This window comes from Coloeus monedula, assembly GCF_965178545.1.
Source record: "Coloeus monedula genome assembly, chromosome: 9".
Lineage (NCBI taxonomy): Eukaryota > Metazoa > Chordata > Aves > Passeriformes > Corvidae > Coloeus > Coloeus monedula.
This window is the reverse complement of record NC_138789.1, coordinates 22,660,698-22,685,256: the sequence shown is the minus strand read 5'-3', so window position 1 is coordinate 22,685,256 and position 24,559 is coordinate 22,660,698. Positions and strand designations below refer to the sequence as shown.

At 55.3% G+C, this 24,559-nt stretch overlaps 5 protein-coding genes across 6 annotated transcripts in view; 3 read left to right on the top strand and 2 right to left on the bottom strand.

Annotated features, from left to right (window-relative positions):
• TESK2 (testis associated actin remodelling kinase 2) overlaps positions 1-4,821 on the top strand; it is a 79,898-nt gene extending 75,077 nt beyond the window's left edge. Inside the window, exon 11 of the mRNA XM_082287612.1 lies at positions 20-4,821. Within this exon, the coding sequence (XP_082143738.1) occupies positions 20-1,032 (1,013 nt within the window). The 3' untranslated portion in view covers positions 1,033-4,821. The remainder of the gene's footprint in view (positions 1-19) is intronic.
• Positions 4,822-5,653: 832 nt separating this feature from the next.
• TOE1 (target of EGR1, exonuclease) lies at positions 5,654-10,434 on the bottom strand. Its single transcript, XM_082287041.1, has 7 exons — positions 10,304-10,434; positions 10,183-10,223; positions 9,971-10,067; positions 9,645-9,803; positions 9,082-9,341; positions 7,578-7,749; positions 5,654-6,473 (listed from the first exon to the last, which is right to left on the bottom strand). The coding sequence occupies exons 1-7, from the start codon at positions 10,415-10,417 to the stop codon at positions 5,676-5,678; spliced, it is 1,641 nt and encodes a 546-aa protein (XP_082143167.1). The 5' UTR covers positions 10,418-10,434; the 3' UTR covers positions 5,654-5,675.
• An 818-nt stretch (positions 10,435-11,252) lies between these two features.
• MUTYH (mutY DNA glycosylase) lies at positions 11,253-15,965 on the top strand. 2 transcript variants are annotated; one of them, XM_082286714.1, is made up of 14 exons: positions 11,253-11,367; positions 12,151-12,190; positions 12,489-12,562; positions 12,698-12,739; positions 12,816-12,887; positions 13,084-13,197; positions 13,461-13,558; positions 13,829-13,973; positions 14,065-14,137; positions 14,215-14,400; positions 14,582-14,727; positions 14,933-15,085; positions 15,229-15,279; positions 15,508-15,965. In XM_082286714.1, the coding sequence occupies exons 2-14, from the start codon at positions 12,157-12,159 to the stop codon at positions 15,610-15,612; spliced, it is 1,293 nt and encodes a 430-aa protein (XP_082142840.1). In that variant the 5' UTR covers positions 11,253-11,367; positions 12,151-12,156; the 3' UTR covers positions 15,613-15,965. The 2 variants fall into 2 exon arrangements, with proteins under 2 accessions (XP_082142840.1, XP_082142839.1); XM_082286713.1 differs by having other exon boundaries at positions 14,065-14,140.
• A 675-nt stretch (positions 15,966-16,640) lies between these two features.
• Positions 16,641-19,359, bottom strand: HPDL (4-hydroxyphenylpyruvate dioxygenase like). Its single transcript, XM_082287630.1, has 2 exons — positions 19,349-19,359; positions 16,641-18,273 (listed from the first exon to the last, which is right to left on the bottom strand). Exon 2 carries the CDS (start codon positions 18,260-18,262, stop codon positions 17,084-17,086), a length of 1,179 nt encoding a protein of 392 aa, XP_082143756.1. The 5' UTR covers positions 18,263-18,273; positions 19,349-19,359; the 3' UTR covers positions 16,641-17,083.
• A 1,515-nt stretch (positions 19,360-20,874) lies between these two features.
• LOC309575998 (selenoprotein Pb-like) lies at positions 20,875-23,320 on the top strand (the record flags this gene model as incomplete). The annotated part of the gene is made up of 5 exons (XM_082286909.1): positions 20,875-20,893; positions 21,633-21,852; positions 21,952-22,164; positions 22,302-22,437; positions 23,075-23,320. The coding sequence occupies exons 2-5, from the start codon at positions 21,647-21,649 to the stop codon at positions 23,318-23,320; spliced, it is 801 nt and encodes a 266-aa protein (XP_082143035.1). The 5' UTR covers positions 20,875-20,893; positions 21,633-21,646.
• Between the last annotated feature and the right edge of the window lie 1,239 nt (positions 23,321-24,559).

The following is a 24,559-nucleotide window of genomic DNA, read 5'->3' as shown; positions in this document are numbered from 1 at the left end:
TTTCTCTTTTTCTACTCAGGATCAATTGACAAAGGACCAGGAGTAAAACGCTTGAGTTCCTTGGATGATAAGATCCCACCCAAGTCACCCCGTCCGCGTCGGAATATCTGGTTGTCACGCAGCCAGTCAGATATCTTCTCCCGCAAGCCTTGCAGGAAGATAAATGTGCAGGACCCCTACTACACACCAAGCAAAGGGTTAGGCCGGAAAGTTAATCCCTTTAGTGCCCGGGAGGACCTCAAGGGCGGAAAAATCAAATTCTTTGACATGCCAAGCAAGTCTGTGATTTCACTCGTGTTTGACTTGCATTCTCCAGAGGCAGGTGGAGGCCTGAAAGCCAGCCAGTCCCAGTTCCGGCAGGCATACAGCACAGACTGGCAAGAACTTTCCCTTCTTCCTGGGAGGAGATGCAGATCACTTCCACTTTCTCCTGAATTACCACACAAGGAATATGGCCTGTTTGGAGGACTGTCTTCAACTGTTGGCAGGTGTGACCCAGCCCAGTTAGGTGCAGAAGTTCGGCAAAAACTCTTGAGTAGCACAAAATACGGTGTGTCAGAGATTCCCCCCTTTCACGCCAAGCCTCACAGGCCAGAGTTTCTTCTTGCACCAGGACAGGAGGAGGATATGGACTGTTCAGATGGGCCAGTGGCCCAGGAGGAAAATGGGTTTTGCCCTGTTGAGAACACATGTGGAGATCCAGTGTGTGATCAGCCATTAGTGCTGGCCCAGTCTGGGCCACTATCTTACAAAAAGCTCCCAGCTGAGAATTCAGTGAACTCTGAGGGACGTGGTTCCCCACAAATGTTTTCAGGTTGTCTCCCTTCTGAAGAGATGGAGGTAGAAGATGATCTATTGAAAATTACTCTGTTAGAGTCTACAAAGCCTCTGTTCAGTGTTAGTCCTTCCACGGAGCTGAAGAGAGAGGCATGGCCCTTCAGGGAGCAAGATGGGGACAGTCCTGCCCTGTTGTCTCAGACCTCCTCCAACATCTCAGCAAGTGGCAGCACAAAGTCAACTTGTGACATATGAAGAGAGGGCTCAAACTGAATGTGTCCTTAAGAGAACAGTTGTTCCCAGTTGCTTAAACTGTTTTCCTGCAGTGCTGGGCTTCACATTTGAAAGAGACTCAACGGATGGTGGAAGCCGGCTGTCAGACAGATAGCTGCAGACAGTGTCTGAAGAGACTGATTATTTTATAAAACTCTAATTCAAATTGTGCTTATTCCCTTTCCTGATTTGTGTTCGGAGGGGGAACTACTCCAGCCAGAATGGCCATGTGGGTCCTACAGCCCTTCCAAGAGGCAGCAGCCAGAGCAGGCACTATGTAAACAGTTTGACCTGGATTTCCAGCACAGGGCATTTTAAGGTCTTAAGCTCCATGTAGAGTAGAAAGAATGACCCTTAGATTTTTCCCTCTTCCTCTGACTAACCAGCTGCTCTACGCCACTGCAGATTAGTCATTAACATTCTGCATCAGTGCACGTGAGTTGGAGTCCCTGTTTTAGAAACAGGCACAGAAGTCTTTCCGAGCTATGTTGAGCAGATAGGAATGCTCTCTGGTCCCAGAGCTGCTTTGAATGCTGTTGTAGCATTAAACAAGCTCTTCTTTCAAAAGCAGCAAAAACAAAACCGCTCATGCTGGTCACAATCTGCAGGCTGAGTCACATGACAAATACTTTGCAATTAACAAGAAGAATCTGTTCCCTGGTGTTTCATTTTCCCTTGGGATTTAGTAATGATGTTTAATACATTTGTGCAGGGAAGCTCTCTTCCTTGTAAAGCTCTTTATGTACCTCAGCCCAAATGTGGAGGAAGATTTGCCCAGGGCACAGAGAGGCATATTCCAGGCATTGCCATTTCTGGGCTTCTGAAGAAACTGCTCCTGAAAGTACCAGCTGTACTGAGCTTTTGGCAGGGGGTGGCCTCTTATCTCTGAAGAGCTGAGTGGACATCATAATCTGTTTCCACAGAATAATTAAATACAGTAGCTACATCACAGTTGACTATTAGCACTAAACTAGAAGGGTCACATTCACCTTCCTCTCTGGTACAACATCCCATCTCACTGATTTCACTGCAGTAATGATGGCTCCTCACCAGACTGCTTGACAGAGGACAGGGATCTCCTGCTCAGGGGAAGTTGCCAGTGGTGTTGTACCCCATAAGTGCTCTTGGAGAGGACAACTCACAAGAGGGCTTTGAATTGTCAAACTGAAGAAAATTAGCTTGTCCCCAATTTACTTTTTGTTTCCTCTACAGAAAGAAGCTGCTGTCTTTATTGGTTTCTCCTGTCATCGAATAAGATAATCTTTTTTTAAATTTTTTTTTTTTTTTTTACTTCCCTCCACCAGCAGGTACCTGTGAAAGAAGCAGCAACATGAGCTTTATTGCTGCTTGCTGGAACCAGCACCAGTGATCCCTGCTCTGGGATGCAGTGTATGGGAAAGCTTGTTCTGTGACATTTGTGCAAGATCCTGCCCTTTTCCACTATCATCATCCCAAAAACATGGGATTTAAAAGTTTTATTTTATGGGGTTTTTTAACCTATATTATAATTCCTAAGTGAGGTAAACATTGCACACCTGCTGAGCAGATGGTGATGCCGCAGAATCCAGAATTCATCCAGGTAGCCTGTTACAGTCTTCCTGCTTTCTTGTAAGGCTGGATACTGTAAGCTAGTCTCTGATGGAAGCCAGTCTATTTCTACTCCTCTTCCATCTCAAAGAAAGGATGAAGAAAGCCATAGTTCTTTCTTGGCTGGGGTGTGTATTTCTCCAGAGGTGTAGGAGGCTATTCTTTGAGTTACAGCTGTGACTTCCTCTAGTGAAGTATGTGTTAACCTGAGCAGCAGTTCTCCCTTTGCAGTGGCTGCCATGAATGAAATGAGAAACCTGCTGTTGCTGAGTCATTAAATACAGTCCATGCCAGATTAGGCAGCTGTTGGCACTTTCAAAGAGAAAATGCCTGTGCTAAGATCACCCCTTTTGGCCCACACCTCTCTGCCTCTTGAAGGTGCTGATCTGTAGAGTAGTCTCTGTCTTCTGTATCATGTCTGCAGAGTGCAGAGCAGCTTGTATAGCTGCCAGCGTGTGTGTGTAACTTCGAGGACAGAGAAACATCAAAACTCAATTGCCAGTGAGTTGCCTGCCTGGTGCCTGCTTGCTTTTGCTTTTTTTTTTTTTTTTTCCATCTTTTTATCTTTGCTACAATTGTATCTTCTGGGAGGGAAACCATCAGCACCAGCTTCTGTTGTCACAAGATGCATTTAGGTGTGTGACTTCAGACAAACAAGCAATAATGAGTAGTTTACTTTCGGATCACCACGCTGAGGGAAGCTGTCCGGCACCCTCCAGCAGCCTGACCAGAGAGCACACGCACAACTCTGGCTGCCCTGGGGCTCACGTGAGTGAGCCCTGGCTGTCAGTGCTGTCACCTCATCATGAAGACTGCTGCCCTCTCTGACACTGACTGCAAAGCTTGAGCAGTCAGGCTTGGAGTATCTCCAGGGCACCCATTGCAGTGACCTCATCTGTTCTCTTACACCGCTGTCTTTACAATGTTTCCCTGGCCTGAATAGCTCTTACAAAGCAGCACAGCTAAAATTTTATTTTCTTAAATGTCCGCTCTAAGCACAACCAGTTGACGTGCATTGGGCACAACTATCAGCTTTTCTGGTTCTTTGTACTGAAGTGGAGATGTCAGAAATAGAAAGGCCAAGGACTGGCAGCTCAGACCTTTCCTAGATTGCTCTGCATGGGAAGAGGCATGTGTATGAAACTGGAGTAAAAGATCGTTTTAAAAATTGCAAAGTGGTTGCTGAAACCCAGTGTTTTCAAGAGTCTGGATGCAGTTGTACGTCACTACATCTTGTCCCTTTGGTTGCATAAGGCTGAATCTAGGCTGCACCTAGTAACTCCTAGGTTTTCTGCCTACTGGGGTTGCTTTTCTACAGAGGGCCATCTTCTGACAGCTACTGATAAACATGAATTTGAACATGTGGTCAGCAAACCCCTTGTTTTATAGTGATGTGACAAATTTTATTGTGATTGGATTTTACCGTGATTTTGACTTTACAGGAGCAGTTCTTGCTCTTTTAAAGTACTTTCTACACATTGCTACACATCTCCCTGAAGAAATCAAAGATGTTTTTAATTCACTTTAAATCTATGTTGAGTTCATTTAAATGTCTGTTATAAGCTATTTTTGTTGTGGTTGCAGGTTGATAAAATGCAACCAAGAGAATGCATGTGAATTGCTGCCCTTCAAAAGCAGCACAGCCGAGGGGCTGTAGCAGACTTGTACTTGTTGGAGAGGCATTGATGTATTATTTGTAACAGAACATTGGTATTTTTGCCAGTACAACTAAAGACACTTGAATAATTCCTGTTTGCACTTAATGCTATTGTTTATATTGCATGTCACTACATTTCTATGCAAAACAAATAACCTTTTTTTTGGGAGGAGGGGCAGCCAGATATTTGATTAAGTATAAAGATCTTTGCGAGATGATCTATTTTCGTATTTATGAAGGAGTTTTATGTCTTAATATTTTGCAGTCTGTAAATAGCTGAACTTGTAATTAAAGGTTTAGGAAGAAGTTTGTAGCCTGTGTATAATAGTAAGTTAACACTGCCAGAAAAAAATCTTTGCGAAACAACTTTTCTAATATTGCAAATATTTATGAATATGTAAAGAAAGCACGTCTTGTTTTTATGTTGATTGACCTTCTGACTTTTTTGAACTATAGAAATGGTCTATGTTTTATTGGAACTGCAATAAGAAGTAACCAAAGATGAATCCACTTAAATATTTTCATAATTTTTTTCTTGGTCAGGTTTTGTAAACTTTCCCAACTTGCTTTCAAAATAAAAATGAAATCAAGGCCTGAGTCTTGTGATTAAGAGGACAACTCCAAGTTTAAAAAGCTGGCTCAAATGCTTACTTAAGCTACAAATGCCATTAATATCTGGCTTGAGATTGTGTTTGCTGTTACTCAGTGCTGAGTTATACACACGGAAAACTGTCATCCTCAGTAAGTGTTATTTCTCTCCTGCATCTTGTTGAAGTGTTCCACTATTAAATCCATGAGACTCAAGAATTTTTTTTTTTTTCTGCTCAGTGTTATAGTGGTCTGAAGAGTAGGCCCTAGCTTCTGACCTACCAGATAAGATGGCTTTTGATAGCAGCCTGCAGGGCACTTGCCATGGTAGCTGCTCTGTTCTAGCCCTAAATAGCTTCAGTAGCACAGGAAGCTGTGCAGTTTCTCAGGATCACGTATCTGGCTTTCAGCCCCACTGCCTCTCCCCTTGGAACAAGTCTGAAGACCTGCTATGGCTTGGTTCTGCATGCAATTACCCTGCACTAGAATCAGCTGGCACATTTGGGACGAACTTTCTCCTTCCCTTCTCTCCTGTAAGAACAAAGGTCTCATCTGTGCATGCTCTAACCAAAGGTGCATTTCTCCCACTTCAGCCTGATCCCTTCCTTCACATCCCAGCATGCCACTAAGGAACATGGGCAACTCCAACTGAGAGCAATTTAATCAGTCAGATGTTAAAACAGAAACAAGAATATGAACCCTGTTCCCTTTTTGGAGAGTTCTTGATGGAAGAAAGAACTCCAAAACCTGGAGGAAAAAAAAAAAGCCCAGTTTAGTGAGGAGTTCTGTAGCTCTATGCACTGTCCCAGGCCAACTTTATCTTCTCGCTGTGAGCTTTGGAAGATTTAGAAAACAAGCTCTTCACTATTTGCAGTGGCACTGATTTCCCACTGAGGTACAGTTTATTATGGCAGTCTGGTAACCAGGGCCCTGCAGCAGCGTCTGTGTTTTTCCCTTTCTTGAGCATCCAGACATAAGCCATGATATAGCCGGTCATGAACGCGTCGAAGCCAGCTCGGTGTGTGCCCCCCTGTGAAGGAGGGCCCTGAGTTTCCTTTTCCTTTCCTGCAGCACCTGCTGCTTCAGTCTCAGAGATGGCTGGGTGACTGGCTGAGTCCAACCCAGCAGGAAACTTCGACTTCCTCTCCACTTGGTCACTGTCAGAGGCATTTCCCTTGGCACAAGGGCTCAGGGCAGCTGCTCCCTGGGCAGCAGTTCTTTCAGTGCTCCCCAGATTCTCTTCCCATTGTGTGCTGGCATCTGAGCTGACCTCTGTTTCCACGTCCATGGAGATTTCCTCCAGTGGCCTGCCCTCTCCACTGGGTGCGACCTCTGCCAGCTCTGTAGCAGCTGGAGGCTCATAGCAGCTCTGTTTACATGGTGGTCCCTCCTCCCCATTCTGAGCTTGCTCTGTTTTTTCCCCTGAGCTTTCCTGCTGGAATGCATTTGCAGGCACTTCCATGTTCTTACGATGCTTCCATTTGTGCTTCCGTTTCTTTCGCTTCTCCCAAAGCTTGTCGTCCTCGTCAATGATGAGGTCAATGTTGTGAGACTGTGGACACTTCAACCCTTTTGGACACCAGCCATAGGCCTAGGAAGAGAGAGAGAGAGATGGGTCTGTAGCCTCCATCTTCCTGGTTAGAACAGCAATCATCTTAACATGGAGTGGAGCTAATTATTCCCTTCCACTGAGGGCTTGTGAGGCTGGGTCAGGAACAATGTCCAGTTACAGCCCCACAGCACACAGGAAAGGTGCTGGCACGCTGCAGTGGGTGCACCAGGGAGCTGTCAAGGTGCAGCACACAGCATATGAGGAGAAGCCAAGGAAGGTAGGTTTGTTCTGCCTGGAGAAGACAAGACTAAGAGGAGGGAGATATCTAGCTGGTGTCTACAGGTACCTACAGCAGAGGTTATGGAGAAGATGGAGCTAAACTCTAGTTAGAGAGCACAGGGAGAGGGGACTTGGTAACAGTCAGGGTAAACTATGACTAGACATATAAGAAAGTGTTTTTCACATAATGATCAAGTACTGGAACAGGGGCCTGGAGTTGTTTTGTAATCTCTGTCCTTATACAGTTTCTAAAGTTACCAAACAAGCTCTGAGCAACACTGAGGTGGTGGCTGGATGAGAAACTTCCAGAGATTTCCCCAACCTATGGTCTGTGACAGAATGTGCAACATCTGGAAGAGCTCCTTTTCTCCATGAAGCACCTGAAGCCAGTTATGATCTGATCAGATGGGCTCTTTGCTGCTGTAGCTGCACCAGGACAAGCTGTTGTGGATCACCCTGTGCTACAGTGCCACATGCTGCAGACAGGTAATAATTTTTTATATCTAACGAAGATCAGGGAAGGGTAGAGGTGGCATTTCTTTATTGTAGGATAAGCCAAACTAACACAGAACTTGCAGCGCCCTCCCCCCCCAAGAGAGCAATGGATACTGTAACTCACACTATCCCACTGTTTAGGGCCATAGACTCTCTTTTGGAATTTTCCTAATGAAGCCTGTAGGATTCCCCACCTCCAAGCAGAGCACTCTATTGTCTGTCATGAAGCCACCTGAAGCTTGAAAATGTTCCTTGTACTGTGAAGCAGGCGAGGAGAAGTTCCCAGGTGCTTTCCCACCAGTTCTGGCTCATGCCACATGTGCCCCTTTCCATGGAGCCAGGAAGGGAGTGGGGATTCACGTTACTTACCGAAAATTTCTCACAGACAGGCACCTTATTCCCCCCTCCAGCATTGTGGCTTTCTTCTTCCAGAGAGCAGTAGCGGTAATCGATGTACCGGGCCATGTTGGCAGGGTAATGGCAGAACTCCACAGCGAGGTGCTGCCCGCTGGAGTCCCTCAGCTTGCAGTTCTCTCGCTTGCTGGAACAAGAGGAGCACACAGTTACTGTGGGACGGGACCAGGGCACAGAGCTAACACTGCTCTTCATCAGCTCTCAACTCCGTGAGTTTCCTGCTCTTGAGCTCAAGTCCCAGACAGCTTGCTGGAAAGAAATTCAATCCCAGGAGAGCAGCTTTAGTAAATAGTTGCTTCCATGCTAATTCAAAGGTTGTTTTTGCTTATGCTGGCGTACAGGAAGGGAAAGCAGCATCTCTGGTGAAGTTATGGGAGAAGGGGATGCATAGTTTGGTTTTTTAACTATAAGGAGCACTAAAATATGTGTTTGTCTTCATCATGTTAATGCACAAGGAAAAAACACCCAAAAATGAGATACTATGTAGACCATCAAGCAGTCACCACCCAGGCAGGTTGAACCTGGGCAATGCAAGCAACAAGGAAATGGTTTTCATTTCATGAGAAAAAAATCTGATCTCTGTTTTGTCCCAAGATCTGATTAAAAGCCCCAAAACCTTTGGAAGGCTCTACCTAATGAAAATTGTGGGTTAAAACTTTTAAGATGTCAGTTTAAAAAGTTTTTTTTTTATCTTGTCAAAACAAAGCACACTCATATTTTGAGAACAGCCATCTTGAATGTTTTTGGACCTGTCAAAGTGGCATTTCCTGAGATAAAACAGTCACTAAAAATACCTTTTCTCCTCAAAAGAGAGCATGACTTGAGCTTTATGGAGATCCCAGGGGTTGTATCACTGCCAAGGGCTTAGTTTTAGATTGTGTGGGGCCTGCAGAATGTGGGGCCAGACTGCAAAGCACAGACGTGTGTCCTGAACAAGAGCAAAGCCCTTGCCTGGAAGGAAGTGATGGGAGTCAGAGTGGGCCACAGGCATCTCAGTATGCAGGATGTGTGACAGAGCTGGTCAGTGTCAAGGAGTGCAGGGAGCACCCACCCTTTAACTGCAGTGTCCCTTACAAAACAGAATTATAATGAGCAAACCATGCAGGACAGCCCTGGTGTTTTTTCTGTGTGAGTTCCTGCCATGACCCTGTGGCACTGCTGGACCAAAGCCAGGCAGTGACCCAGTCAGATCTCAGATCAGGTCACTGTGGTCAGTCTTCTGCTGGCACCGGTTTTGAAGTTCTCTTTCAGCTGCTGCCCACTGAACAGATAAGGCCCATTAAAAACCAAACTCATTCTAGAAACAGAAAAAGCACAGGGCAGAGTCACCTGAAAAGCACCGCTCTACAGTCAGTGGGACAGTGAAAGGAAACAGCCCCCTTGCCTGGAAAAACAAACACACACTGACTTCCCCTTTGCCTTTCCTCCTGTAAGCTCGAAGTACCAGAGCGCTGCTCACCACTTCTTGTAGGCGTACTCCAAGTAGGAAGCCACAAAGCGAGTCTCAAACTCCGAGGCATATTTGGTGTCGTATATTCCTGCTGGGAACATCTCTGAGAGGTCGGCGGTGAAGGTGCCGAGGCTCTCCGGGAGGTGAGCATAGAAACACTGGTACAGGAAGACCAGGTCGATCAGGCCATTATGGAGAATGAGTGGCTTCTTTGCCCGGATGAGCTCCAGGAAAAGTGTCCGAACGCTCAGGGTCTGGCTTTCATTGCCCTGCACGAGGAAGGATCAGTCAGCACGCCTTGGCACCCTGACTTGCTGTCACTCTAGGGAGCCCTCAGAGCCTGTGGCAGCAGGATGCTGCCCACAGCTATGACTTGCTCTGAACAGAGACACAAATATTTGGAAAAGCAACTGCAACAAGTGGGTTTCAAGCAGCAGGGAGCTGGAAGGGATAATGCTGCACTCAAGAGCCCTGTGTGAGCCCACCTTCATGCGGGAGCAGGGGAAGCCACCCTACTCCCAGAAACCTGGAGCAGAGCAGGCTCAGGTGTCTGAAAGGGAGTGGGTTTGTACCTTGTCGTTGCCCTTGTGGTAAGGGATCCCCTGAGAATACTGCTTGTTGAAGTCGAAACCGTGCTGTACTAGGAACTGCACGGACTGGGGCTCAACCACATAATCCTCGGTGCAGAGCAGCGTGAGGTTGTAGATCTGGCACAGGTACGTGTTCTCGGACTGCACAAGGAGAGTGTGCAAAGAACGCAGGAACACCTGTCAGAGGGAGCTGCCGAAACAGCCGGGGCAATTCCACGGGGGAATTCCATCTCCCAGCGCGTCCCGATGCTCCCCGTTCCCCGGGAAGGACCAAGAGAACACGGCCGCACTACGGTTCGTGCACGCACCTTCTCCGGGAGCTGCTTGAAACAGGCGACGCCGAGCGACAGGACAGAGCGTGTCCTGGCGGCGCTGCAGACGGCCTTGTACCGCTCCTCGATGCACCTGGCGGCGGAAGAACGGGCCATGACGGCTCCGGCCTCCGCATACCCCGGGCAGACGGCACCGGACCGCCAGTACCGAGAGACGCACCCCCCCTCCCGCCCCACCGGGCACTCACGGGCTCAGCAACGACTTTCTGGTGCCGAGGCCGCTCAGCTCCTGCGGGGAGACAAGACACCGTCAGTGGCCCCTCGGGACCGGCCGCGCCCCGCGCCGCCGCCGCCCCCACCCCGGCTCACCGTGTCCACGGCCACGAAGGTAGCGGAGCGCAGCGCCAGCACCATGGACGGCCACAGCTCCGCCAGGTTGTCGCTCTGCACGTCCACCACCGGCACACGCGCCGGGGCCGCCATGGCCGCGCCCGCGCGGGGCCTCCGCCGCAGCGCCTGCCCGCCGCCTGCCCGCCGCCTGCCCACCGCGGGCCTCGCACGCCTTGGCCGCCCCGCGCCCAGCGCCGCCCGCCCTCGCGGCCGCCCGGTTTCTGCCGGCCCCGGTGGGGGTTTTTACCGTTCTCAAAATCCGTTCTCAACCGAAATTTGGAGTTAAGTCAACGGGCGTTTAGCTCAGACAGCTCCTTTGGGTCCTTCCCAAGCGGCCGCTTGGACCGGCGGGAGAAGGGGCGGGCTCCTCTTGTTTCTGGCTTGCTGATTGGCTCCAGCGCGCCGGGAGGCCCCGCCCCTCGCCCCTGAGTTCCGAGGGAGGGCGGTGGGTACGAGCCCTCTCCGCGCGCCTCCCTTCGATTGGCTGGCGGGCGGGCAGTGGGCGGGGCCTCCCGCTCTGATTGGCCCTCGCGCGGGGGTGGGGCGGGAGAGCTTTTCCCGGGAAAGCGCGCGGCGGCGGCGGGAGCGGCGGCGGGAGCGGCCCCGCCATGAGCCCCGCGCGGGCCCGGGCAGCGGCGGCGGCCGGGGCGCTCCGGCGGAGCGGCGGGAGCGCGGCCCCGCCCCAGGGGCGGAGCAGGAACCGCGCGGCGCCCCGCGGAGGTGCCCGGTAGCGGGAGGGCTGGGGGAGCGGGGGATGTTCTCTCCGGGGCAGAGGCCGCCAGCCCGGGCAGTCTCCGGTGCTTGCTGGGTTCTCGTAAATCCCGGTACTCGGTGGGCGTCCGCGCAGCAGCGGCTCGGTCGAACCCCGCAGCCCTTCGCCGTCTCCCACCATGCGCTGACCCCGCGCCGCTCTCTTGGCTGCAGCGCCCGCTCCGCCGCCCGCCCGGCATTTCTTCAGCGACCCGGCTGAGGTCGAGGCCCTGCGCGGCAACCTGCTCGCCTGGTACGACCGATGCAAGCGGGACCTTCCCTGGAGGGCACTGGTAAGGGGAGACTGTGGGAAGCGGGGGTGGGGAGCTACTCACTCTACCCTAAGGGAGCCTGGCTGAAGCGACCACGGTATTTTTCCCTATGTAATGCATCCCTACCTGCATGGAAGTGCTCCCAGGTAGTCCTGGCTGTTTTGTGGTGGGTGGTCTGGAGCCAGTCCCCAGGTATAAAGAGTAAAAGCAGGGCACGCTTCTCAAACAACCTTCAAGAGGACTATTTATTTCTGGCAAGGTTAGTCTAGCTGTCTTTTAATCCTGTTTTGTTCCTGCCTCTATGAAACCCTGTAGCAGTGAGTGCTGCATGGAGAAGGCTTCCCATATATTTGTTTTAAGCCTGTTGGATGTTTTTTTAGAGCTCCTGCCTGGCCTGTGTTCAGCCTGGCAGCAGTGGCTTGAGGGTGATTGTGGTGCTGAGGGTGGGCATCAGCTTTACAGCATCTGTCTGAATGGTGGGAACTGCACAGCCCCTCTGTGGGATTTGCATCTGCCTCCAATTGCTTCCTGTGCAGGTGGGCTCAGGTGTAGGACAGTTCTCTATGGGATTTTGAACCTCATAAATAAGTCTCCATGTGGGATTTCATCAGCAAGATGGTGCTTTGGCTGTCACTTGATTACCCCCAGAACTTCTGAGCGCTTGGGGGAAACATTTCTTCTATTTCAGATTCTATTGCAGTGTTCAAAACACACCATGGATTGTTTTATTTTACATGCAGGTCCCCTCTGTGGTGGGGTCCTGCGTCACCTTGTTTCTCACACTTCATCTTCTTCCCCTTCCAGGCAGTGATGGAGCCGGATGCCGACAGACGGGGATATGCAGGTGAGGGATATGTAGGGACTGGCATTGTGAGGTGTGGCTTTGGGTGCCATACTTGGAATAAACTGCTTGAAGTGGCCATAAGAGCCACTGATTCCCCTCACAAGGCTCTGGGGGGTTGGAGAACCACCTTGGGCCTGGGGGAACTCCTGTGGGGCAGCATGTGGGGAAGGTGAGGGATGGGAGGGAGTCCCATGAGCTGGATGCTGTACAGTGCTTGTAGCCAGTGCTAACGTGGCCACAGCACGAAGTGTGGGTGGCGTTGGAGCCTCTGCTCTGAACCCCACCCTGTTCCCTGCAGTGTGGGTATCCGAGATCATGCTCCAGCAGACACAGGTGGCTACAGTGATCGACTACTACAACCGCTGGATGCAGGTGACTGCTCCTTACAGAGTCCTGTGCCCACAGGCTGCCCCTTTTGGAGAGCTTGTCCACTGCCTGTGGCAGATCCCCAGTGGCAGAGCACAACTCTGCTTGTCTTTGACTTGTCCCTTTGCCTCTGTCCCGCAGAAGTGGCCAACTCTGCAGGCTCTGGCACAGGCATCCCTGGAGGTGAGCATTGCTGGGACCAGATGCTCTCCTTGCCCTGTGGTTCTCCATTAACACCCTGCTGTGTCTCTTGGAGCAGGAGGTGAATGAGCTGTGGGCTGGCCTTGGCTACTACTCCAGAGGGAAGCGTCTGCAGGAGGCAGCAAGGAAGGTGCTGGAGTGGGGGAGAAGGGGCATTTCTAAACCCCTCTATGGCTGGTGCTGGCTCACGTCTGCCCTGCCTGGCTGGGGCTGTGCTGCTGGCAGGAGGCTGTAGAGGCTGGGATCCCATCTTCCCATGGGCAAAATGGGTTACCTGCACACACCCACCCCAGCTGCTTCCCTGAGCTCAGCCCCTTCCCTACCAGGTGGTGTCCGAGCTGGCTGGCCGGATGCCCAGGACAGCTGAGGACCTGCAGAAGCTGCTGCCGGGCGTGGGCCGATACACGGCGGGAGCCATCGCGTCCATCTCGTACGGACAGGTGAGAGCTGGGCATCAGTGGACACGTCTCCTCCTCTGCTACCCAGCCCCACTCCTGGCAGGGTCCTGCTGCTGGGTCTCACAAGCCAAGGGCTCCCCAGGGTTGTGCTTGGCTCTCTCCCCACTTTGGGATGCATCTCAACTCCCACCCAGCTTGGCACGTGGGTTGGCCTCGTGTGTGTCCCTCTCCACCCTGGGAGCACCCCAGCTCCCTTCTTTGTCTGGAGCATATCCCAGTATGGTAACCCCAGCTCTGGGTCCCAGGCTACTGGTGTCGTGGATGGGAATGTGATCCGGGTCCTGTGCCGCCTGCGATGCATCGGTGCCGACTCCAGCAGCCCAGCTGTCATCGACCAGCTCTGGTAAGGGGAATGCTCTCTCTCTGTTTGGAGCTGTGGTAGTCATGGCCAAGGGCAGGATCACTCAGGAGCCTCGGGGAGCTGAGCCTGTGAAGGGAAACAGGCATGGGATATGGGAACTCTTGGGAAGTTGGTGCTGCTGGGAGAGGTGGTGAAAGGAGCTCTGTTGCCTGTGCCTACCTAGGAGCATCTCCCCTGACAGGCAGGAAGCAGGCAAAGCTCCTGGGATGCTCTCCCCACAGATCCCTGTGCCTCTCACTGCCATTTCTCCAGGGACATGGCCAATGTCCTGGTGGACAAGAGTCGCCCAGGGGATTTTAACCAAGCCTTGATGGAGCTGGGGGCAACTGTGTGTGTGCCCAAGGCCCCGCTGTGCGGGGAGTGCCCGGTGAAGCAGCACTGCCAAGCGTGGCGCAGGGTAAGTGTGACCCCACAACGTGGCCCTGAGGGTTTGCCATACCTGGGGACAAGGTGGATGAGCCTGTCCTCACTTCTGTCCCCCCTTGCAGGTGGAGAAGGAGCTGGCCTTCACCTCGCAGAAGCTGTTTGGAAACCCCCCCAAAGTGCCTGATGTTGAGGACTGTGGTAAGCACGTGGGAAGATCTCTCTTGTAGCTCCAGGTCTGGGCCCTGCAACAACTGTTACATTGCTATTTGCAGGTGTTGGGGACTGTCCCCTGTGCCCCCCAGCCACAGAGCCATGGGACAGCAGCCTGGGGGTGACCAACTTTCCCCGGAAAGCAGCGAAAAAGCCACCACGGGCGATGCGAACGGCCACATGTGTGCTGGAACGGAGGGGCTGCCACGGCGCCCCAGAATACCTCATTGTGCAGAGACCAAGCTCAGGTAATGGGGCTGGGCAGGAGGGAGATAAAAGCACCACAGCCCCTTCCCACCTGCATGAGGGATAGAGGGAGAGGCACTGGCTGCTGGGGTGGGGAAAGGAGCCCCTTGGGGCTGTGATGAGGCTCAGTGTCCCTGGATGCGTCCCTTGCTGTCTCACATTTTTGTCATGCCTCCTTCCCAGGTCTCCTGGCTGGACTCTGGGAGTTCCCAAGTCTCCCGTTGGCTCAAGATCTGCAGAAGGAGAGGGAGAGGGAGGAGCTGGCTGATCACCTTCAGGCGTGGATGGGGCGGCCCGTGGCAGCCAAAGGCCTGCGGTTTATCGGAGAGGTGAGCCTGGAGCTGGAGGGTTGCAGTGTGAGCCCTCTGTGCTCAGCCCTGGGGGATGTATCACACAAGATAAGGGTCTCCCTTCCCCACTGTCACCCCTCCCAAGCTCTACCCCACTCCTCAGAGCCCTGGCAGACTCAGTGCACTTTGCATCCCCCACTGCCTGCCAGCTGCCCATCTCACGTGTCTTTCCATCTCCTCACAGGTCATTCACATCTTCTCCCACATCCACCAGACGTATGTGGTCTACTCCCTGCCCCTGGATGGGGATGTGACCCTGGACCTTGCCTTGTCCCCATCCCGCTGGGTGACAGAGAATGAGTTCCATGCCTCGGCTGTGTCCACAGCCATGAAGAAGGTATGGGGGGCACCTGGGCCTTTCCCCCTTCCCTCAGTTATCTTGAGAAAATCCCTGGAATCTCCTCCAGCTCCATGGAATCCATGTCCCAGCTCCAGGACCCTGCTGCTGTTCAGCTCTGGGTTCTCTTGTTCTTCCTTCAGGTGCTGAAAGTTCACGAGAAGCAGCGCAGGCAGGAGAGCAGCCCTGTCAAGGTGAGCAGTGCTCCAGGGTGCCTGGGGCCCCAGTACTGTGGGACAGCTTCTGGTGTGCCACACTGAACCCCCCTGGGCTTTGGGATCAGGCCAAGGAGCATCCCCAGCCCGTGGCAGGGGAACTTGCCTGACTGGCACTGCCCCTGGGTGTCCCTAGTACTCAGGGGGAATCCCTGGAGACCGTGGGGGCCCTTGGGGTCTGGTTTAGCCCTGCTGTGTCTCCTGCAGGGCTCCAAGCGGAAGCGCGGGGCAAAGGCACAGGGAGCAGGCAGCACCTGCCCTGGGACACAGCTCTCCCTCCACGCCTTTCTCCGGGCACCAACTGCCCCCTGAAGGCACCTTCCTCCTGTGACACACCAGAGCCCCACGCTGGGCTGAGTCCTGCCCGTGGCATGGCAATGGTGTCCCTGTGCTGCAGCAAGCCCAGGACACAGCACTGTAATGGTCTCCCACTCTTCCTTTCCCCTGCCTCCCCCATGGGAGTTGTACCTGGATGTGGCCACTAGTTCTGGATTAATCCTGGAGCCAGACTTGTTCTCCCTCCTTGGCCGAAGCCCTCCTGGGGCTATTCAGCCATGTACTGGCACCACTTTGGCACCGTGGACTCAGGGCAGCAGGGGTTTCTCTCCAGTGGTGGGATGGCTGTGGCCACATTGCTCCTGCAGCCCTGTCCCCTTGCCTGCATTTCATCCACCAGCCAGTGACTGGGGATGCTGCTCTACCCTCCCTTGTTTTTACTGGACCTGAAAATAAATCTCGAGTATGTGGGGTTTTTTAAGTGACTTTCTGTCTCTCTTGCACTGTGCTAGGCTGGGGGTTTTGGGCAGCCTGGGGTGGAACATGAAGATAGCCAACAGGCTCCTTACATCTGGAATGGGGAGAGCATGGATTTCTTCATGAATGCACCCAAGAGCCCCTTGGCTGAGCATTACCTGCACCAGCAAATAAGGCACCCAGAGCAGCCTTCCTGTAAGGGCAGGCATCAGCCCCCAAGGGGTGTGCAGCTCCTGTCCATGGGCTGCTCCTCCCTGGGGCTGAACAACTGCTCCCAGGGCTTTTTGTAGGGTTTTATCCTCCTTTTACATTTCTTTGTTAGGCTGCTCAGCACTGTTCATGCTGACTGTGGTGCACCCTTGCAAAGGCACAATGCTGGGGGCTGGCAGGGACAGGGGACAGTCCTGGCGGGGTGCAAGGGGCAATAACCTCAATTTTAGGGACAAGCCCACCTTGAGCAATGGAAATGGCCTTTTCATCCTTGCCTGGCAGTCAGCACATCTTAAATATGAGGATTAAAAACCCAAAGCAGTGCTTGTTAATTCTTTAATTGAGAGGAGCAAGAGGCCACCACTCGCCCCCCACGGCTGGTCATGCTGTGGGTGGTCACTGCCAGTGAGAGGCCAAATCTATGGCCTTCAGATTATCCACTCCCCTCGGGCAGCCCCTCTTCCTTCCACGTCTGGGGAACCAGCACTGCTCTTGGCCATGCTGCAGGCTCAAGTCTCAATAAATTGGGACTCGAAACTAAGAAACTATGAAAAACTAAGAAACTAAGGCAGAAAGTTCTTCACACGTGGCCGATAAACACTGTGAACCCAGGGCAGGAGAGAATCACGCCCATCCTGGGGCATGCTCCCCTGAGTGTCTTGCTCCCACACTGAGTTGGCTCTAGATTGACCTGGAGCCATCCCTTGGTCCCTGCCCACCTGGGCCATGTCACGGGCCCCCACTGGGATCTCTATGGTCCTTGCCCCAGGGTTGGACTGGAGAGGATGGGGAGCTGAGGGAGGAGGACTGCAGTGTTGCACTACTGTTGCTGGTCCCTGTAGACCTGCACAGCTTTCCACAGTGCCCGGATATTGCCTTCCCCGAAGCCCGGCGCGCCCCGACGGTCAATGAGCTCCAGGAAGAAGGTCTCCTCAGAGAAGATGGGATGGGTGAAGATCTGCATCAAATATTCCTGAGCGGGGCTCTCCGTGGCATCAGTGCCCGGCTGGCCCTTGTCCCCAGGCACTGTGGTGTCGAGGAGGATGCCAAGCTCTGCCAGCATGTGGGGATCCTGCCCGGCCCTCTGGATCTCCTCTGCTTTGCCCCCCTGGCTGTAATAGGTGGTGGGGGGTGTGAAGAACCGTGCCCCCCGCTGCTGCAGAGCCCTGGTCGTGCTGACAATGTCGGTGGTGCAGAGGCCGACGTGCTGGATCCCAGCCCCGCCGTGCTGCTCCAGGAACATGTCAACCTGGTTGGTGCCATTCTGGGAGAGGGACTCGGCAAAGACCAGCTTGCAGCCACGTGCTGGGGTGCCCTGGGTGCTCTGCAATGCAAGGAGCAGCATGCCCACCCCCTGCCCCCCCAGCACGTACCCCTCAGCTGGCCTCTCCTGGGGATTCAGATGGAAGCGGTGGAAGCCAAAGCAGCGCTGGTACCAGTCCAGAGCTGCCCGGGCACCGCCCCGGGGACAGACGTACGTGATGTGGTCAAAGTGTGTGATCTTGATCCCATCCCCTGTGGCTGAGGGGGCTCCTTCGATGGGCTGGAAGCCGGGCAGGAAGTGTCCCCGATAACAGGATCGGTCCAAAAGGGTGTGACTGATATTGCCCACGACTGAGCTCACCACCCCGTAGGTGACAGAACCACCGTCATCGCTTAGCTCAGTGGGGGGCACCAGCAAGGAGCATCCCTGGCTCTGCAGCTGCTTGCAGAGCCCTGGCACATCATCCACCTCGAAGCAGACGTTGGAGGCCGTGCCCAAGGCGGGCTGGGGGTCTATGTCATAGAGGAAATCCCGGGATGAGGTGCTGGCAGGTGCCAGGCGCTCGTTGACGAGGAAGATGGCAGATTCCCGTCGCAAGGCCAGCTGCCGGACACACGATGTCTCCCGCATGGCCACTGGCTGGAAGCGAAAGGTGTTGGCCAGGTGCTGGGCCCAGCCCTGCCTGTAGGGCAGGTGGAGGGAGATGAAGCACGGGCGGCTCAGTGAGGCTGCCATGGCTGAGCAGGCTGTGGGGAGGATGCAGGGGGTCAGGGGGGCTGCTGGCCCAGGGGAGAAGCCATTCCCACACCTTGCACAGAGCCCACCTGTGTTTGCAAGCACAGATGCAAATGTGTGTAAACTCACACCTTTTAATTGTGAGTATTTTTAAAAAGTGTGTCTCTGCCCAAGGATGCCAAGCCATCCTACCAGCCCTTTGCTCTGCTGCCCTATGCCTGAGGTTCCGGAGGAGGAAAGCCTCAAGCCCTGGCTGCAGCCCAGAGGGTCCCCTCTGGAGCCCTGTGTCCTTTGGGAGTGCCACAGGGAGGTCAGCAGGGATTCCCGGTGCAGGAGTTGTGCTGCATGTGTAAGCAAGATTATGGGGACAAGGGTTGTGGTGGGAATGTCCTGTACCAGGAACATGGAGGTTGGACTGGTAAACATGGAGCAACACACTGGTTACACCTAAAATGTTCCTGTGCTGCCCCAGCGCCTGTCACGTGTGTCCCATGAATGGAGGGGAGCAGTGGGGTCTCGACAGGCTGATGTGCCCTTCCCCTCCCCAACAAGGCCATGGAGCCACCATGCTCTTTGCAACAGGCTGGGAACAATGACCTTGCCCTAGGGGCACAGAGGAAGGACACTTCGGCCAAGGGACCTTCCTCCCCAGCCATCCAAATAGCTGTGACACTCAAGGGGGAAAAAAAGATCTGTCCAAAACCCCAATCGGCATCACCTCTCCAGGGCATCCCACTGAGGCTTCCCGACTCCATGGCATGCACGAGCCGCCCTGGCCAGGCCCCACAGGCGTGCAGTGGGCTGGGGGCCACACACCTGCTGAAATATTCCTTTTCACCTGCCCCCTGGAAGGCGTGTGCACAGAGCTCTCCCCGCTCCTTCCCACCAGCCCAGGGCGGAGGGACCGCGTGGGGCCGCGGTGCGCACATGGGCACGGGACAGCATTCCTTCCTCCCGGCCCTGCTTCCCGCTGCGCACCGCGGCACCGGCACCATCCCCGCTCCGCTCCCGCCGCCCCCGCTCCCCGCGCCCGCCCCGCCACCCCCGTGCCCGCGGGGCCCCGCTCGCCCTCGGGCTGCGGCTCACCGGGGTCAAGGCTGCGGGCGAAGGGGACGCCGGGCGGGGCGGGCCCGGGGGAGGTTCAGTTCGCTCCTCCCCGGCATGCACCAGGCACGGCGGGCCGGGCACGGCGCCGGCACTGCCCGGGGGCGGCGGGGCGGCCGCGGGAGCGCAGCCGGCGGGGGATCGGGGGGCTCGCCCGGCCAGGGACTGGGCCGGCACACGGAGAACGCGCTGCCCGCTGCGGGTGCCGTGGTTCGTACCGAGCCTGGCGGTGCCGGGCTGCGTTTGCGCGACGAAAAGCTGCCCAGGCTGAAAACCGCAGGCACCGCGGCTCGGGATGAGCCAAGGGAGGAGGAGAGCGCCTGCCATGCGGTGGCTGGGGCTCCCTGGGACACAGCTCATGTCTGCAGGGTCATTCCCGTCAGCCCGAGTCCCAGGACATGTACTGGGGAAACGTGTCCCTGCTCAGTGCTGGGAGCTTCACGGTGTCCGGAGTACCCGGTGGGGACGTGGGGGGGGCAGCGTCCGGGAGAGGGGGGAGGGGGCTGACAGCTCTGGGGAAGGTCCGGTGTCAGTCATGAGATGGGGCTGCTCACCAATCCAGCCCACGGCCCCACATCCTTGCAGACACCTCTGAGACCCTCTGGCCCCCCAGCAGCGATCCCCTCTCCACCTGCTCTTTTCAGACGAATCCCCCCTCTGTGTGGCTGGGATCATGTTCTGCCCCCGCTGTGACTGTGCCTGCTGCCCTTCCCTGCCTTATCATGTTTTTGTACAGATCCCAGGTACAATAAACTGCTCAAATATTTGCAGAGATGTCCTTGTGCTGCCAGAGTGGTGAGCTCCTCTTGTTTGGTTGGGGGGTGGAATCCAGTGTTGCTGTGATTTCCCAAGGGAACACCGACACCACCACAGCCCCAGTATGGGGCCGGACAAGAGGCATAGGACCGGACACTGGGGGGTTGCTGTGGAGCCAAGCTTGGCCTGAGAGTGGCCATGGGCACAACAGAACAGCACGGCCTTTGGGGTGACACCCCACAGGGCAGGGAGCTCCAGCACCCTAGGATGTGAGGGAGGCACCATCTTTTTGGCTGCAGGGTGACAGAGGCTGCACTGGTGGCTCCTGTGGGACCTTGTGCATGGGTGGCGCTGTTCGAGGTCACCCCACAGTTCTGCAAGCCTTTGGTGTAAGCAATGCTTGGCAATGCCCCCAGCCCTCCTGTGCCTGGGAGGTGTGGAGCGGCTGTGTCCGTCTCTTCCCTGCAGCACCGCCTGTCACCCTCCGGCGTCACCCCGGCACCAGGCACCGCCTTGCCCCAGCACGGCTTGGGCCGGGCTGTGGCAGCAGCACCCCGAGGCCACATGGCACCGACGGGGACAGTGCCTGCCTTGTTGCTGTCCCCTCGAGGCAGGCGGTGGCGGCCGGGGCGCAGTCCCCGCTCCAGCCGGGCTCTTCTCCTCCCTCCTGGGCGGGGAGAGTGGACAAGAGATAAAAGGGGGACCAGGGCCAGCTGGAAGCTGCTGAAAGCTGCTGGAGCCGGGAGCAAGGGAGGACGGCAGCAAAGAGAAGTGCGGTATCGAGGGCTCGTTCTCGCGGGGTAGAGGGCCGGGAATTGAGGGCACATCCACCTTGACCAGATCCTGCATCTCCCTGCTCCTTCCCCAGATCATCCCTCCCAGACCCATATCCTCCCCCTTGCCCATTAAATGTGCTGGATACTAGAGGAATGGGGAATATCTTGGGGTGGGCAGGGTTAGGGGGCTGTGAGAGGAAGGGGCTTCAGACAGATGTTGGGACTCAAGGGCTTTAAAGGCTCTGTGTACCCCCAAAGCACATTGTGGGGCATCAAGGACTCTCAAGGTGACCTGAAGGTGAAACCATCTCTGTCCGTGTAACTGCTCACTGGTGGCTGAGATGACGAGGGCTGTATCCCTGCTCCCTTCTGGGGTAAAGACAGCCCTCTGTCTAGGGCTGGGTTTGTTTTGTGGGATCAGAGAAGTGGAGAAGGCCCATAGGAGGAGGAGCACTTTCATCTCTTGATGTATGGAGTGGGTGTTCACTGCCAGGAGAGAACAGGATGCTGTGGCACTGGGTGTCCACAAAAGATGGTAGCAAGGAGCTGGGTGCTCCAATTCCCCACCTCATCCCCCTTTCCTTGCCCTCTGGGGTGGGGGTCCTGGCTCCCAGTGCCAGGACCAGGCCAACACTGCCCACCAGTCCTTGTGTGCCCTGGAGCAGGGTGCAGGGAGACAGTTTGGGGTTGCAGTGGATCTGGGAGGAGAATAACACCCAATGTCCCCCTGCCAGGGCCGGGGTCCAGGATGGGGGGGCTGCTGGTGCTGGCCCTGGCCACCTGGCTGGGGCTGGCCTCGGCCTCCGAGGAGGCAGCCGACAGCAGCCGGATCTGCCAGGAGGCACCGGCATGGACCATCAATGGCTCGAGCCCCATGGAGGGGGAGGCAGGGCAGGTGACGGTGGTGGCCCTGCTGAAGGCCAGCTGACAGTTCTGCCTGAGGCAGGCCCACAGGTGAGCCCCGCTCCCCCTCCCCAGAACAATCCCCGCCGCCTCGGGAGCGCATGGCAGCCCCCTGCGCCGGGAGCCCCTCCCAGCGCCTCCTTCCCGCAGCCTCGGGGGCCTGCGGGAGCGGCTGGCCCGGCAGGGCATGGCCGATGTGCGCTACATGATCGTCAACGAGAAGGCGCCGCTGTCCCGCGCCATGCTGCCGGAGCTGGAGCGCCATGCCCCGCCCGGCGTCCCCGTCTTCCAGCCGGAGCAGGAGGACCCTGACGTCTGGCAGGTCCTGAGGGGTGACAAGGACGACTTCCTTGTTTATGACCGGTGAGTGTCCCCCGACTCGCCTGAGGCTTTTCTGGGCATTACAGAGCGTTTGATGGGCTTCCAAAATCTCCCCTCATGGCTGGGCTGTGGGGACTCCAGTCCCCCATCTTGAGCCAGGCCATGGCTTCTCCCCTCAGGTGTGGCCGCCTGGCTTTCCACATCCAGTTGCCCTTCAGCTTCCTCCACTTCCCCTATGTGGAGGCAGCCATCCGCTCCAGCCACATCAAGGACTTCTGTGGCAACTGCTCCCTCTACCCCAACACTACCCAGGAGGTAAGAGCTGGAATGCTCGCTGGAGCCGGGATGCATTCTGTCCTCCGGCACTACACATCAGCAAAAACAATCTTATCTCCGTGTTGGGGAGGGGTTCCAGATTGGCAGCTGCCCTCAGCTGTGTTTGAGAGGGAAGGTGATGAAAGGTCTGGAATAAGGGCACGTAAATAGGTCAGAGCTTTCCAGTTGAAAAGGAATTGACTAAAGGGGTCATATACCAGGTCTGGGAATGCTAACTAGGACTGTTCTGATATAAGAAAGGGGCAGGCAGTGGATGCAGAGGTGGCAAGCTCAGAGCAGAGAAAAGGGTGTAGCTCTGAGCTTGGAAGGTGATTAGTCACTTCCCAGGAGAAAAATACATCCAGAAATACTAAATGCAAAGTCACTTTTCTGGACCATAGACAGCTTGAGCCAAGGGACGCTGGTGTAGAGGCTTGTGCCCTGTGTGCTCCAGCCTCTCCTCTGCTCCCTGTGCCCTGGGTCAGGGCTGGAGAGCCTTTGCTCTGACCCACAGTTTTCTGTATGATGGATGCTGGTCTGCCTTCTTCCCAGCTCAGAGCTGTGCTCCCAGGCTTTCTGCAGGGCTCTGTGGGCATTCGCATACCACACCAGTCCTTCCTTGTGTTACTTTCCTCAGGCTAACAGTACCACAGTGGGTCATGCAACCCCGAGCTCACCTCCTGAACACGAGGGGATGGAGTCAGAGACCCCCATCCACCAGCACAAGCCCCTCCATCCTCACCACCATGACAAGGTCAGCAGCGAGAGAGACACAAACCCAACTGAGGACCACAAACCTGCTACCCATGCTCACCACCACCATGGAGACCATGGCCAGCTCCATCACAAGGGGAAGAAGCAAAAGGAGGGGGATGAGCATTAAACCAGGCTGGGCAGCCTCGCAGAACCCAGTAGTGTGCAGACCACCCCAACTCACTTCACAGAGGCATGGAAGGACTTGCTTTGGGCTGCTGGTCACCAGCAGCGCTGGTTTAACATCCCTCGTGTGGGTTGCACTCCTACGCTGTGATAGGGATGGAAATTCCCCTTGGACCCTGCTCAGTGCTGCATTTTCAGCCCCATGGCTCAGTTCTGAGCCTTCCTCTGCCACTGCCTGCCTTTCTGTGCTCAATGAAGCCTGCTGTGCAAACCAGGAGGTCTCTGGTCACTGCTGGCTGACACTGCACAGAGCAGCAGGGCGGGGGTGGAGGGGCCAGAGCTGGGATGGGAGCAGCACTGCCGGCACCCTCTGCCCAGCTAGACACCCACGGATGTCCTGGAATGCCTGGGTGTCCTGGCCAGTGAGCGAGGGGAAGGACAGTGTGTGCCCCGCAGGACGTGGTCCCAGGGGACTGAGGGCACGAGGAGCAGTGGCATGTTGCAGCTCCCCATGGTCCAAACCCTGTATCCCCACAGCTGTCACATCCTGGGCACCCCCCAGACCGTGCACACGGGTATGTGCAGTGGTGGTGGGTGGCCGCAAGATGGTGGCCTTGTCCCCTCTTGGAGACCCAGGGGCTGTATCCAATGGGCACAGCCCGAGGAGGACAGGGTGAGGATCCGGAGGTCTCTCCTGAGGGTAAGCGAGGTAGGAGGGCAGTGTGGATATCCGGAGTACGAATAAAACCTCTGTGAAGTGATCACTGCTCAGTCTGGCCTCTGCTGGGCCCAGAGAGGGCGGGGGTCTTGCTCAGCACTGGTCTGTGCTCTGGGCACAGGGAGGGACACAGGGCTGGATGTAGACCCCATGGTGCAGCAGCTGGTGATGATTTACATCCCCTGAGCAGGAGCTGGAGGCAAAGGGGTTGAAAACCGAAGAGACCCCATCTCTTCCTACCTTCTGGCTGCCTCCCAGGATGGGAGCCCAGGACATTAACACTGTGCTGCTTGGAGGATGTTTGGCTCAGCACCTCCATGCCTGGCTTGTGGGTGTGATGTTGGGGTGCCTGCCCCAAGCTGCTGCTTGTTCCCACATGCAGTCCAAAGTCACCATGGGCATCTTGTCCCCAGTGCCCAGACCAGTCCCCACTGCAGGCACATCATGGGGCTTCCCCAGCCCTCAGGCAGGTGGGTGCTGTTTCCCTGACAGGCAGTCATGCCTGCCTGCAGCTTGGGGTGCCCC

Excerpts from the sequence above, each read along its gene's own strand:
- TOE1 (XM_082287041.1), bottom strand. The coding sequence starts at position 10,417 with ATGGCGGCCCCGGCGCGTGTGCCGGTGGTGGACGTGCAGAGCGACAAC. Across the intron at positions 9,342-9,644 it reads ACCACAAGGGCAACGACAAG|GGCAATGAAAGCCAGACCCT; the intron begins GTACAAACCCAC and ends TTCCTCGTGCAG. Across the intron at positions 6,474-7,577 it reads CTGTCTGTGAGAAATTTTCG|GCCTATGGCTGGTGTCCAAA; the intron begins GTAAGTAACGTG and ends CTCTCTTCCTAG.
- HPDL (XM_082287630.1), bottom strand. The coding sequence starts at position 18,262 with ATGGCAGCCTCACTGAGCCGCCCGTGCTTCATCTCCCTCCACCTGCCC.
- MUTYH (XM_082286713.1), top strand. The coding sequence starts at position 12,157 with ATGGAGCCGGATGCCGACAGACGGGGATATGCAG. Across the intron at positions 14,728-14,932 it reads GCCTGCGGTTTATCGGAGAG|GTCATTCACATCTTCTCCCA; the intron begins GTGAGCCTGGAG and ends ATCTCCTCACAG. Across the intron at positions 15,086-15,228 it reads TGTCCACAGCCATGAAGAAG|GTGCTGAAAGTTCACGAGAA; the intron begins GTATGGGGGGCA and ends TTCTTCCTTCAG.